Source organism: Etheostoma spectabile, chromosome 8 (genome assembly GCF_008692095.1).
Source record: "Etheostoma spectabile isolate EspeVRDwgs_2016 chromosome 8, UIUC_Espe_1.0, whole genome shotgun sequence".
Classification (NCBI taxonomy): Eukaryota; Metazoa; Chordata; class Actinopteri; order Perciformes; family Percidae; genus Etheostoma; species Etheostoma spectabile.
The window spans coordinates 35,339,385-35,354,071 of NC_045740.1; the positions used below are offsets into that span (position 1 = coordinate 35,339,385).

General features: G+C 45.6%; 1 protein-coding gene across 1 annotated transcript in view; it reads right to left on the reverse strand.

The window, feature by feature from the left end:
* Positions 1-1,020: 1,020 nt before the first annotated feature.
* Positions 1,021-14,687, reverse strand: part of si:ch211-236l14.4 (SITS-binding protein) — a 36,984-nt gene continuing 23,317 nt past the window's right edge. The window contains exons 5-10 of the mRNA XM_032524328.1: positions 14,470-14,667; positions 12,845-13,113; positions 12,602-12,738; positions 11,943-12,064; positions 3,095-3,274; positions 1,021-2,950 (exon numbers count right to left, since the gene is read on the reverse strand). Coding sequence (XP_032380219.1) covers positions 2,777-2,950; positions 3,095-3,274; positions 11,943-12,064; positions 12,602-12,738; positions 12,845-13,113; positions 14,470-14,667 — 1,080 coding nt within the window. The 3' untranslated portion in view covers positions 1,021-2,776. The remainder of the gene's footprint in view (positions 2,951-3,094; positions 3,275-11,942; positions 12,065-12,601; positions 12,739-12,844; positions 13,114-14,469; positions 14,668-14,687) is intronic.

Here is a 14,687-nt window from a genome sequence, read left to right on the forward strand (position 1 = left end):
GGCTGGACTACAATAGAGCTGTTTGGAGTGGAATAGTGTGTTCTGTTGGAGATGGTAAGTCCCTTTCGGGGGGGGGGGGGCTTTGTGCTTTTTTAAACCTAAACCTGTGCAGTGAAAAAAAAAAGATATATACCACAATAAAAGAAAAGGAAAAAAGCCAAACAGCATAATATGAGCACTTAAAATCAATTTCTAAAAAATCCAAGATGATATGAGAGCATGATATTTATGTATTTTGGGTTATTTGGACATTTCTGGAAATGCGCTTAATCGCTTTCTCGCTGAGACTTAAGTCCCTTTCACACGTGCTCTGCTGAACACAAAAGGTCCGAATCAGTTGGATCGGAACTTTAAATGGTCTTTACACTGCTCCCCCCCCCCCCCCCCCCCCGGTACAAAGTCCCTGTAAGTCCATGTGTGTAAATAGAGCAGCTCACTGTGTGGAGAATGTACAGCGAGCGAGTGGACATTGTCCTGGAACTGATTCTCTGGACATTGTCCAAAATGTTCCTGTGAGAAATAATACCACTCTTGTATCTGTGTGGTAAATAAGAAGTCTACAACCAGGAGACGGTTAGCTTAGCATAAAAACTAGAAACTGGAGGAAGTCAATGCTAGTACCCAAGAAGTGGTCAAGCACAAACCCCCTGTTAAAGGGTAACTAGAGTTTATTCCAACCTGGACCCTATTTTCTTATGTTTTTGTGTCTCAGTGACTGACATTGGTTCAGTATTAAGCGACATTGTTGCGGTCTGCAGGGGCCAAACAAGCTACAATGTAAGTCAATAGGGCAATTGTCCAGCTTGTATGTGTCTGAAAACATTATAGAAAGGATTTCTAAGGAGGTCGACCATTCTGTTAAAGGGTAAGATCCTTTTTTTTTTAAACATAAAAACCAGAGAAATTGCGTTTGCTAAACCCACCAGACTCCATGTAAATAAACAGTAATTTTAGCATTGTAAAATACACTCAAAGTCAACCAAAACAAAACAAAAAACAAAGAAAAGCCATTTTGGGTCATCTTTCTACTTTTCCAGCGTATCACAACTCTAGTTTTGGTTGAAATAAAAACATAATTTAACGATTTACATGTGAAAATATGTTTGCTCTATTCACGATTAATGTATTGTTTTTTTAAATGGAGTCTGGTGGGTTTAGCTCTAGCGACTTCAGAGCTGTTTCTGCTAAATTAGAAAGAGGTTTTAAAGTTCTATCTCCGACGGGATCATTTCCATAATGTTGTCAGACAATTAGAATATTAATCTGAGTCTTTCAATGGCAAAACCAGCACTTTTGCTAAGGTAAACCAGCCTGGAAAGTTGCCCTATTAACTTGCATTGTAGCTTGTTTCGCCACTGCCGACTGCAGCGGTCTTGCTTAATACTGGACCAGTGTCAAAGATTGTTGTTCCTATCAGGTACATAGGACGCAAAAACATGGGAAAATAGGGTCCAGGTTGAAAACAACGCTAGTTACCCTTTAAACCAACAATTCATCATTTACACTTTGATTTGAGTATGAATAAACAAACAAGATATAGATTGTTAATTAGTGAGATTTAGAGGTGAAGGTAGTCAGATATTGTCATCTTTGGACAAGGTAGTGTTTCCAGTCTTTACACTATGCTAAGCTAAGCTAAGCAGATGTTTAGAGGTCATGGTAGTCAGATATTGTCATCTTTGGACAAGGCTGTGTTTCCAGTCTTTACACTATGCTAAGCTAAGCTAAGCGGATGTTTGCGGTAGCTTAATGTTTACTGTAAAGACGGGACAGCCGGGAACGGTCTTCCCATCTAACTGCAAAAAAAGCGAATTAGCGTCTTTCCCAAAATGTCAAACTATCTGTTAAATTCTCATTTCAACCTCCGTGGTGTCGTCAACAAGGCTTTTCTTCAGAACATAAATTGGCACTCACACATGAAAGAGCATATCAACATATCAGAAAGACTTAGGAAAAAATGAGCAGCCCATTTAAAGCTCGTACAACAGCAGGTTAATGGCCAGAGTTACAATTACAGTGGCTTGGCCTCAAATGCATCTGGCCTACAGTACTAAGGGACATTAAGACATGTCCAACAGAGTGGTATGTCGATACAGTAGAAATCCTTTAAGAATAAGTGCTAAGGGGTGATCGGTTGTTGTCTGATGAATCTGTAAAGCAGTGAAAATCCATAACTTGAGGTAAATTCATAAAACATTGAACTGTTGGCTTGCTAAGTTCAAGTAAAAGCCTCTCAAAGGAGTGAGCAACACATAGGGTACCATGGTGCATCAGTCTCAGTACCGAGCTCTCTGTCAGCTAATGTCCTTCCAATAAGCCTTTTTCCTTTGTCCTTTCTCCTCCTACATCTTCATTTGGTCTTGTTGAGAGATTCAGATTGCTTTGTTCCTCCTTATCAAGAAAGCCGACAGCGATTAAAAATGTAAAGAAATGCAGTATGTAAACGCACAGATTTCTCCGCAACTTACAACAACCAAAAAACAGGCAGAATAGATCAAAAAAAGTCCAGAAACAAATCAGCCAAGAGGTAAAAACCGATTAACATTTTAAAAAAAAAAAGGAAGAGAAAAAAAAATGCCACAAAAGAAAAAAAAAAACTCTGTAAAGTGCAGGTATAAAAAAAAAGAAAAAAAAAAAAAAAAACCTTTCTACATATCATTTCAAGCCTTGAGACAGGGTCAATGGTCTTTAGTGGAAAAGTGCAAGTTGAGAACAGCACGAGTAACTACAAAAAAAAAAAAAAAAAGAGAATAATTTGATTGGTAAGTCGGATGACTCAGCTTCTTCGTAAAAAAACAGCCGCCCCTTCCAAGGGCACAGGGTAGTCGTGTAGGAACGTCCCCCCATCGAACACCTGAGCGTTCTGGCTGTCCTGCCACTGAAAGCCCCCATCGGGTAAATAAATATCCCTCTGCACTGCCCCTTTCTCCACGACTGGTGCCACCAGGACCTGGGAACACACATCATTTTGGCAAATTCAGACGACAGGGAGCTTGTGCACTTAATTAGCAAGACATCACGTTACATTCATACGCTGTCAGATGCCAAGTAGATGGGAACCTGATTCCTTCCCATCGGAACATCATTAAGTCACCTCGTCTCCAATTAGGAACTGGTCATCGATGGTGAAAGTCAGGGGGTCACTGGGACTGAGCCACCACATGGGCCTGTAGATGGGGTTTCCCGTCATCTGCCACTCCTCGGCATACTTCTCTATTAATGGGACCACATCCCTCTGGTGCTTTGCTATGTAGGCCCGTGTTAGGTTCAGCACCTGTGGATCACCAATGGAGAGAGGAGCATGAACATGATGAGGAGAACTGTAAAAGTTTAATAATATATTTGTGTTTTTGTATAATGATGTATTTTTTTCATTGCTTCCTATGAGTGTGCATACATGAACCTATATTTTCTTATTTTAATGCTGCAAATTGGGTTCCTCCACCAATGTTTCGTTGTATGAATACATGCATTAAACAATAAAGCTCTATCTCCCTTGGGTGCCTGGGTAGCCCAACTGGTAGAGCCTGCACCCATATGTAAAGGTTAACTCCTCAACTCTGCGGGTTCGACTCCCACCTGCGACCTTTTGCTGCATGTCATTCCCTGCTTTCATGTCTTCAGCTGTCATATTAAAAAATAAAAATGCCCCAAAAGTAATTTTAACCCTTGTGTTGTCTTCCCGTCAACCATGAAAATTAAAAAAAAAAAAGGTTTGGTCACTTTTTTTCAACTTTATTATTGCTTTTTCCCCAAATTCTTGTCACCTTTTCAATGTTTTGAATGCTTTTTTATGTTTTTTGATATTTTGAATGTTGACATTTTCAGCGATTATTTCGACGCCACATTTTTCGTGAGATAAGCGAAGTTAACTGAAAACGGGTCAATTTGACCCAAGGACAATATCAGGGTTAAAAAAAAATCTGTCTGTCTCAAAAGTAATGAAGTAGTCTATATAGAGCCGTTGTCTGAGCTGTATTTTCATTCAGAACCTTGCATTTTAATACTGTATTATGCATACATATTTTACGAAATCTAGAGCAATTGAGAAACTGAAACCAACAAGAAAAACTTTTCCTTTGCTAAATCATCTACTTCAAGGATTTCAGGACAAAAAATACTAGTGACAATGAGCTCTGCCAAAGCCATTAGTGCCATCGCTACACCCAGACAGGACTGAAGATCCGCTCATTTGTTGACTTAGCGGTCCAACACGGTCCAAGTCCATGTCCTGTCTCCCTCGGCCTAAACTACTTTTTGCATTCCTGGAAGGGTCACATCCTCTACAGTGGCCAATGAAGAAAAAAATTTCACCGCACGTAGAAAAAAAAAAAGTCTTTTTATGAGTTGGGATTGAGAACATTTGTTGGAATGAGCTCAGGGTCCCGGGTCTGAGTGGATCTTTCTCTAATTGAGAAGTCAGGCATTTGTGTGGCTTGAGGTTTTTTTTGCTATTTGATTCCAGTGCGGTCGCTGTTGTGACCTGTCTGTGACTGACGTACCACACATTCTGGAAGATAAAGGTGCGCCACATTCAAGCTGTAGTAATACACCCATGAAAAAAAACAATGTATCATGTTTAATGAAGCAGTTGAGCCTCCTCTAAAATTCACTTCCTCTGAGTTTCTAAGTTGAAGGCCGTGCGAGAGACCAAAATGGAAACCATTACTGCTGTCATATGCCTGGTTGTCCTAAAGGCCTATTTTTTATCTTTGTCACACAACACAAGTCACAACTAGTGATGTCAAACGATTAACATATTTAATTGCGATTAATGGCATTAATGTCATAGTTAACTAGTAATTAAACGCAATCAATCGCACATTTTTATCTATTCTAAATGTCCCTGGATTTCTTTTTCTCTCATTATTTTTTCTCATTTTAATGCTTTTATCAACATGGAAAAACGGATTGGCTTACTTTGTGCTGTTTTTTTACTGAAAACAATATTGGTATTTAGCCTACTGTATTGTTCTATATATAATATATATATATATATATATATACATACACTACCGTTCAAAAGTTTGGGGTCACCCAAACAATTTTGTGTTTTCCTGAAAAGTCACACTTATTCACCACCATACGTTGTGAAATGAATAGAAAATAGAGTCAAGACATTGACAAGGTTAGAAATAATGATTTGTATTTGAAATAAGATTTTTTTTACATCAAACTTTGCTTTCGTCAAAGAATCCTCCATTTGCAGCAATTCCAGCGTTGCAGACCTTTGGCATTCTAGCTGTTAATTTGTTGAGGTAATCTGGAGAAATTGCCCCCCCACGCTTCCAGAAGCAGCTCCCACAAGTTGGATTGGTTGGATGGGCACTTCTTGCGTACCATACGGTCAAGCTGCTCCCACAACAGCTCAATGGGGTTCAGATCTGGTGACTGCCTGGCTACTCCATTACCGATAGAATAGCAGCTGCCTGCTTCTGCTCTAAATAGTTCTTGTACAATTTGGAGGTGTGTTTAGGGTCATTGTCCTGTTGTAGGATGAAATTGGCTCCAATCAAGCGCTGTCCACTGGGGATGGCATGGTGTTCCAAAATGGAGTGATAGCCTTCCTTATTCAGAATCCCTTTTACCCTGTACAAATCTCCCACCTTACCAGCACCAAAGCAACCCCAGACCATCATATTACCTCCACCACGCTTAACAGATGGCGTCAGGCATTCTTCCAGCATCTTTTCATTTGTTCTGCGTCTCACAAACGTTCTTCTTTGTGATCCAAACACCTCAAACTTGGATTCATCCGTCCACAACACTTTTTTCCAGTCTTCCTCTGTCCAAGGTCGGTGTTCTTTTGCCCATCTTAATCTTTTTCTTTTATTGGCCAGTCTCAGATGTGGCTTTTTCTTTGCCACTCTGCCCTGAAGCCCAGAATCCCGCAGCCGCCTCTTCACTGTAGATGTTGACACTGGTGTTTTGCGGGTACTATTTAATGAAGATGCCAGTTGGGGACCTGTGAGGCGTCTGTTTCTCAAACTAGAGACTCTAATGTACTGTATCTTCTTGCTCAGTTGTGCAACGCGGCCTCCCACTTCTTTTTCTACTCTGGTTAGAGCCTGTTTGTGCTGTCCTCTGAAGGGAGTAGTACACACCGTTGTAGGAAATCTTCAATTTCTTAGCAATGTCTCGCATGGAATAGCCTTCATTTCTAAGGACAAGAATAGACTGTCGAGTTTCAGATTAAAGTTATCTTTTTCTGGCCATTTTGAGCGTTTAATTGACCCCACAAATGTGATGCTCCAGAAACTCAATCTGTTCAAAGGAAGGTAAGTTTTGTAGCTTCTGTAACGACCTAAACTGTTTTCAGATGTGTGAACATGATTTCACAAGGGTTTTCTAATCATCAATTAGCCTTCTGAGCCAATGAGCAAACACATTGTACCATTAGAACACTGGAGTGATAGTTGCTGGAAATGGGCCTCTATACACCTATGTAGATATTGCACCAAAAACCAGACATTTGCAGCTAGAATAGTCATTTACCACATTAGCAATGTATAGAGTGTATTTCTTCAAAGTTAAGACTAGTTTAAAGTTATCTTCATTGAAAAGTACAGTGCTTTTCCTTCAAAAATAAGGACACTTCAATGTGACCCCAAACTTTTGAACGGTAGTGTATATTATATATAAAGCCTACTGTAGTGTTAAAGCCCCCCCAGCATATAGCCTACTGTAGTGTTCTATATATATATATATATATATATATATATATATATATATATATAATATAGCTTACTGTAGTGTTCTATATATATACATATTATATATATATATCTTACTGTAAGTATTCTATATACTGCATATAATATTATATACTGTATATAGCCTACTGTATGTTAAAGACACCCCCAGCATATGCCTACGTAGTGTTCTATGTATAAAAATATAATTATGTATTATATATAAGCCTACTGTAGTGTTCAGACCCCCCCCCCCCCAGTATATAGCCTACTGTGTGTTCTATACCTCTCCGGGAACCATCACTTATCGTGGTGGAGAGGTTTGTGTGTCCTATGACCTGAGGGCTGTGTTGTTGGATTTGTTTTCCTGGTAGGGTCTCCCTCAAGGGTCTTCAGGGGAGGGGCCAGACAAAGAATGGTTAAAAGACTTTCGAGGGGTTGAGCACGGAAGGGATAGAGAGACCCCCCCCGGGAGGAAGCCCGGGGCCCCCGTCTGGAGCCAGGCCCAGACGGTGGGCTCGTGAGCGAGCGTCTGGTTGGCCGGTTTGCCACGGAGCCCGGTCGGGCACAGCCCGAAAAAGCAACGTGGCACCTCTCCCTCCAGCCCATGGGCCCACCCACCTGGGGGAGGATCCAAAGGGGTCGGGTGCGTGCTATATGGGTGGCAGCGAAGGTCAGGGGCTTCGCGGACCCAGAACCGGGCGGCAGAGGCGGGCTCTGGGGACGTGGAATTTTCACCTCTCTGTGGGGAAGGAGCCGGAACTTGTGCGGAGGGGGAAAGGCTCCCGGGTTAATCTGGTGGGGCTTACCTCTACGCACAGTCTCGGTTTTTGGAACCGTCTCCGGGATAGGGGTTGGCCCTCTGTCCTACTCCGATTCCCCTGGTGTGAGCGCCGGGCGGGTGTGGGGATACTCACAAGCCCCCGGCTGAGCGCCGCTGCGTTGGAGTTTACCCCGGTGGACGAGAGGGTCGCCTCCCTACGCCTGCGGGTGATGGGGGGAAAACTCTGACTGTTTTTTGGCATATGCACCAAACAGAGTTCGGAGTATTCGTCCTCTTGGAGACCTTAAATGGAGTCCTGTATGGGCTCCAGTAGGGGACCCATAGTTCTGCTGGGGACTTCATGCACACGTGGGCAATGATGGAGATACTTGGAGAGGCGTGATTGGGAGGAACGGCCTCCCTGATCTAAACCAGAGGGGTTGTCTGTTGTTGGAACTTTCTGTGCTAGTCAGGGTTGTCCATCCCCCAAACACCATGTTCGAACAAGGGATGCTCATAAGTTTTATTGGTACCAGAGCCCCTAGGCCAAGGTCAATGATCGATTTTATAATCGTTTCATCTGATCTGAGGCCGTATGTTTTGGACACTCGGGTGAAGAGAGGGCAAGCTGTCAACTGATCACCATCGGTGGTGGTTGGGTCAGGGGTGGGGGAAGACTCTGGAACAGACCTGGTAAGCCCAAACGGGTGTGCGGGTAAAATGGGGAAAGTCTGGAGGAGGCCCTGTCCACGGACTTTCAACTCACACCTCCGGCGGAGCTTTTCGTGCATCCCGTGGAGGTTGGGGGCATTGAACCTGAGTGGACAATGTTCAAAGCTTCCATTGCTAAAACTGCGGCGGCGAGCTGTGGTCTTTGGGTTTTAGGGGCCTCAAGGGGCGGTAAACCACGAACACCCTGGTGGACACCGGTGGTCAGGAAGCCGTCCGACTGAAGAGGAGTCTTTCCGGATATGTTGTCTCGGAGGACTCCGGAGGGAGTTGCAGGGTACCCACGGGCCGAAGGGGTGCGCCTCTGCTGTGACAGAGGCAAAGCCGGGGTGGGAGAAGTTCGGAGAAGCCCTGGAGAAGGACTTTCGGTCGGCACCAAGGTGCTTCTGGAAAACCGTTCGCCACCTCAGGAAGGGAAGCGAGGGAATCATCCAAGCTGTATACAGTAAGGGTGGGACCTTGTTGACCTCAACTGAGGAGGTAATAGGGCGGTGGAAGGGCACTTTGAGGAACTCCTAAATCCAGCTGACACCCCTCTTTGGTGGGGGCAGAGCTGGAGGATGATGGGGGATTGTCGTCAATTTCCCTGGTGGAAGTCGCTGAGGTAGTCAAACACTCCACGCGGCAAAGCCCCAGGGTTGATGAGATCCGTCCAGAAATGCTGAAAGCTCTGGGTGTGGAGGGGCTGTCTTGGTTGACACGCCTCTTCAACATTGCGTGGAAGTCTGGGACGGTGCCTAAGAGTGGCAGACCGGGTGGTGTTCCCTCTTCAAAAAAGGGGGGCCAAGGGTTGTGCCATTACAGGGGGATCCACTTCTCAGCCTCCCCGGTAAAGTCTAAATCCAAGGTGCTGGAAGGAGGGTTCGGCCGATAGTCGAACCTCGGATTGAAGAGGGAACAATGCGATTCCGTCTGGTCTGGAACAACGGATCAGATCTTTTCTCTCGCAAGGACTTGGAGGGGGCCTGGGAGTATGCCAACCAGTCTACATGTGTTTTGGATCTGGAGAAGGCGTATGGGCCGGGTCCCCCGGGAGAAATTGTGGGAGGGGCTGCGGGAATATGGGGTGAGGGGGCCCCTTTTCTTGGGGCCCCACCCCAATTTTCTTTTCCCCCAAAAGGGGAGAGCGGGGCCGGGGTTCTGGGCAGTAATTTGGGACCTTCCAGGTGGGGGTTTTGGCCTCCGCCGGGGCTGCGCTTTGTAACCAATCCTTTTGTATTTTTGGACGGGAAAATCAGGCTAGTGGGGGCGGGGGGGGGTTTGGATTCGGGGGGCTGGGGATCCCATCGTTTCTTTTTGCAGAGTTTGGGGTTTCCGGGATGGCATCACGGTCTGGATTTTTCAGCCCCTCTCTGATGGGGTTCGCACCCGGGTGAAGCGGCGGGATAGGATCCACCTCAAAACTGGGGCCCATGGTTTCTCAGCGGGAAACCGTGGGGGGCTTTCTTCTTTTTGGGGGGGGAAACCCCCCCCCCCTTACCCCAATAAAGGATTTTAAGTCCTTTGGGGTGGTTTTTTTTGTTCGCGAGGGAGGGGACTATGGAGGTGAGATTGGTCGGAAAAAGGGAGAAAGCCGGTGCGGATTACTTTTCCCTTTTTTCCGCACCGTTGGGGCGAAAAGAGGGGCTGAGCCGAAGGAAAAGCTTCGATCTCAGGGAAATTTTGTTCCTACCCAAACCTAGGGTTCATAAAGGGGTGGGTCAGGGCCCCGAAAGAACGAGACCCCGGGTAAAAGGGGCCAAAAGGGGGGTTTTCAGGGGGTGGCTGGGTCCCCCTTGAGATAGGGTGAGAAGTCGGGCCCACCCGAGGGAGCTCGGAGTGGGCCCAAACTGCCCCTTTTCCCGTCAAAAGGAGCCATTTGAGGGGTTCGGGTCGGGTAAGGATGCCTCCGGGGCACCTCCGGGGGAAGGTTTTCCAGGCCCCGTCCACTGGGGGGAGCTGGGGGAAGACCCGGGATGGGTGGAGAGATTTTTTCCCCCAACCGGGCCTGGGAACCCTGGGGGACCCCCCAGTCGGACCCGGTTGATGGGGCCCGGGGGGAAAGGGAATTTTGGGGGTTTCCCCTATGGAGCTGCTGCGCCCCGCGACCCGATACCGGATAAGCGGAGAAGATGGATGGATGGATGGATAGTGTTCTATATATACATATGTATACATATATATTATATATAGCTTACTGTAGTGTTCTATTTTTATATATATATACTGTATAAACTGTATAGCCTACTGTAGTGTTCAATTTCACACGTAACATTCTCACTTGGAACAAATAATCTCTCACACAATGTAACGCTGTCCATCAATAAAAGGGTGAAAATAATACTTTGACGGGGGGGGGGGGTGGGGATTGGCATCAGCTGTGTGCTTGGCCATCATGTGGTATTTCAGACTGGACGTGCTGCGATGATAGCTCAGCTCACAACAACAACACACACAGATCACTTCGGTCACGTCAATGGAACGTTTGGCAACTTTTTAAAATTCAACTTTACAATCAGAATCTTCTCTGCGTCCATTTCGGCGTCTGGCGATCGCGATCCACTCACAGTGTAACGTTACTACTCTTTGGCCGGCTCGCAAGCCCAAACGGCGTGTATGTGGCGTGCCTGTTGGTGTGTTTCCGGTCTAGCTAGATCCCGTGGGTGTTGTAGTTTAGAAAACTACAACACCTACTAAACTACTATGTCACTAGTTGGTGCAACAGCGTGTGAAAGGGCCGTAAAGAACGTTAATCTTGCGATAAAAAAATTGAAATGGGTTTGTTAATGCCGTTAATAAGGCGTTTAACTGACAGCACTAGTCACAACTAATGTATTTGGTTGCAGTTGATCACTCCCACTCTGTAATAATGTCAATTACTCATGGAAATCTTAATTGCCACAATGAAGTATTTTTCCAAGACTTGTCCTCAAATTCATTATCATTCCTGCTGAAGTGGCTCTTGAGAGTGAGGGTGAGCCATAAATCTAGAGGAGTGATTGTAATTCAGAACAGATGGACTCAAAACCACAGGTGATGTCGGGAGGGGGCTAGGCAGTCGCTCCTATTTGAGAGAAGAAGGGGAAGGGGGGGGGGGGGGGGGGGGGGGAATAGCTCTAACCCTCTTGAGAGGCATCACATGCTTTTCTGTTCGCAAACCTGAGTCACTAAAAGTATCAATATCTGTCACCGGACTCTCTGAGATCGTAGGCTTTGTTTTCCCGCCTTGCACAGGGAACAGTGCATTCCTGATTTCCAGCGGAGAGGGACAGGGTTTTAGGTCTTAGTTTTGATAGACCAGGTCTCAGCAGAACTCACGCTCCCCTGCCAAACACACTGGTGGGAACTTTACAGCGCTGACCCTCAAAACTGAGCCGAGGCTGCTGGGTCAATAAACTCTCCCTCTTTTGCCTCTTTTCATAAGCAAATTTCACCAGTCTGCAAGAAAGAAGGATAATCTCCCACTATCCTAATTGGCAGCATTCACGCATCACTTCACCTAATCTCTCCACTCTAAATCTTCAACTGGAAATCTTGATATCAAGTCTGGACAAGAATGTGAACCTACTTTGTTGTTTCTATTATAATTATTTCTAATGTGAATAAGGCAGATGTAATGACAGCTTTTTAGCCTTTGGGCAGCAGGGTGGGCCAAAGTGTGTTTAAGAGGAAATAGTTGCTGGGTTAGAGTGTGTTAGGGGGGCCACAAAAGGGGCTCTGACTGCTTTGTAATGTGTTTTTAGTTGTAGTTTTTCAAAATGAAGTTCTAGTGTTTTTACCCGGTCCTCTCCGCAGACCCAGGGTGGCGTGTGGAAGCTGATAACGGGGAGAAAGGCTGCGATTTCCAGCCAACGGATGAACAACTCCTCATCTGTGACTAGGTCTCCAGACAGAGAGCCACCTGTAAAGAGAGGGAGAAAGAGAGATGGGTAGAGAACATTAAGAACAATTCAATTGGCAGATTCTAAATATCCAGGAGGATGTGGACATGTGAGTTGGGTGATTTGGGAAGTCCCATTCTGAAGCTTGGGACACACCTGAAGACTAGCCACAAACCACATGTAAAGATTGATTCCAACAGCTTGTACAGATCTTTTAGTCTAAAACATCAATTAAAAAGTGTCAACAAAAGTGTTGTCTTTCAATTTTGACGGGAGGACAACACGAGGGTCAGATTTGGAGAGACTCTAGTCGCGCTCTTCCCACCCTTCATTTCCGGGTTAGCACTCCACCAACCAGATTGGTCATGTCTTCCAACTGCTGGTAGTGCCCGCCTTCCGACCCAGCATGTCAGGTCGGCCAAAATGAACACAGCACGGAACACCCCGGACAGACTCGGGTCACCGACCTCGCCCCGGGTTGGTGTACCAAGGACTGTCTCCCTCAGTCCAATTTGCTATTAACTAAGAGAAAAATGACCCATAGGCTGTGGTATTACCTACTGCATCAGGAATGAGGAAGTTGTATCCCAGCAGGGTGTGGTGCAGCAGGGAGGGAATGATGCCCTTCAGGCCCATTGGGCTCCAGTCGGACTGCAAGGGGGTCATCCTCACAAACAGAGGCTTATGGCTCGACCTGAGACACACATAGCATCGCAATGAGCATAAGGAGTAATCTCACAATGTAAAAGATCCCTCTCTATAACCAGAGGCAGATGGTATTGGGTAAATGAAGGTGTTACCGTGTCCCTGCTGTCATGATGGTGGAGTCTCCTATCCTTGTGGCCAGGTCGGCCATCAGGCTGATGTACTTGTCTCCAGAGAGATCCTGAGGCGGCCGCAGGGCTTGCTCCTCAAACAGATTGCCTTCACCCCCCTCCAGCATGACATACTCCATCCCCAAATGGGTCTCCAGGGATCCCACCCTGTCCAGGAACCAGCTCACCGCTCCTGGGTTGGTGATGTTCAGCTTTACGCAGTACCTTCCTCGCCACTGACTCATCACAGGGATCTAAAGGACAGGAGTAGATTTTATCTTGATAATTAATTATTAACTACAGTGGCCTTGCTGTTGCAAAGACATGTTTTCTGTATTAGGCCATGTTCACACTGCTCTCTTTTTTTTTATCAAACTGCAACACATTTTTAGTGATACTACTTGTTCTTTCACAGTTTGTTGAAAACACATTTATCACTATCACATTAGTTGTTATTAATAATCAACTTACGTATGCAGTGCACAGACCATATTAAGCAGAGATAACTAAGGATGGTAAGTTTCTGTATGGGGGGGTTTGGGGTCATTTGAACTGTGCCAAGGGGGTAAGCCAGCCTCGACAAAGTGTACCTCCTATGGAGCGATTTTGAAGCCATTTCATTGACTCCCATTCATTTTGGCGCCACTTTGACAGCAAATAACTTCACATCTGAAGCGTTTCAAGACTCTATTTGTCCGTTGTTTATTTCTAAAGAAACACAACAATGTATAAAAGACTCCATTACCTGGTATCTCACGTTATGGCTCCGTAGCAGACTTATTGTAAAAATAGGCTAACCAAGCAATTTATGGAGTCACGTGATCGGCTGGATGAAGATGGCAGCTTAGAGTGTAGCTCCTGGCCTAACCCTGCCAAATAGTTGTGTTGTATGGTTCCAACTTCAATATTTTAACATTGTATGCCCGTCAGAATTACTTAAAACAGAATGGCAAACGAGGGCAGAGCGATAATGATGCCATTGCAGAGGCACTACTGGAGAAAGAGAAGAGCTACTTCCAACCACGCTTCTCTGAGATTCAACAGGCGGGAATCGACAACATCGAGAAGCTAACTGCTAATCCTGCCCTGTTAGCATCTCTGGCTGCAAGCCTGGGCTCTATCAGATCCAAGTACTCTTGACAGCCATGGCCACGCTTTACAAGAGATACAGGCAAAGCTGGCAGACATGGAGGACAGAAACCAAAGATGCAATAGCCATATCGCTGGGCTGAAGGAAGGGTTGGAAGGCTCCAATGCTATCTCTGCCTAAATGGCTCCTGGATCTGGCAGGTGTTCAGATTGAGATTATGAGAGCCTACCGGATTTACAGTGATCGCCCAAAGAAGAACCGCACTACTACTCGCACGCTGATTCTCAATGTGCTTCGCTACACAACCAGGCAAGCTATTCTTAGAAATGGATAGATGGGCAAAGGCCTCTTATAGGACTTATAGGAAGTGGAGTTCTTTACTTTGTAGGAAGGGAACTCTCTGAACAACCAGAATGAAATCAGAGAAGCCTTGGGTAAAAGTGAACATGCAGAAGACTGTGAACACAGCGTAACGTTTCCAGAATGATGATGATAATGATGAAGTAGCTTCAGGTCTCACCAGCTTTCCCTGAGCGGCTGAGGGGAGACTGAGCCAGTAGGCCTCAGTGCCGTCCATGAGGGAGGTGTGGAACTGCGTAGTGTCCACGCCCAGGAAAGGTGACAGGGTGATGGAAATGTTAAGAAGCTTGACAAGTGGCAGGTCCCTGGTCAGTCTCTTGGACATCCCCCTCTTCCTGCTGCTGAGGTAGTCATGGTCCTGCAGAGAGACATACAGAG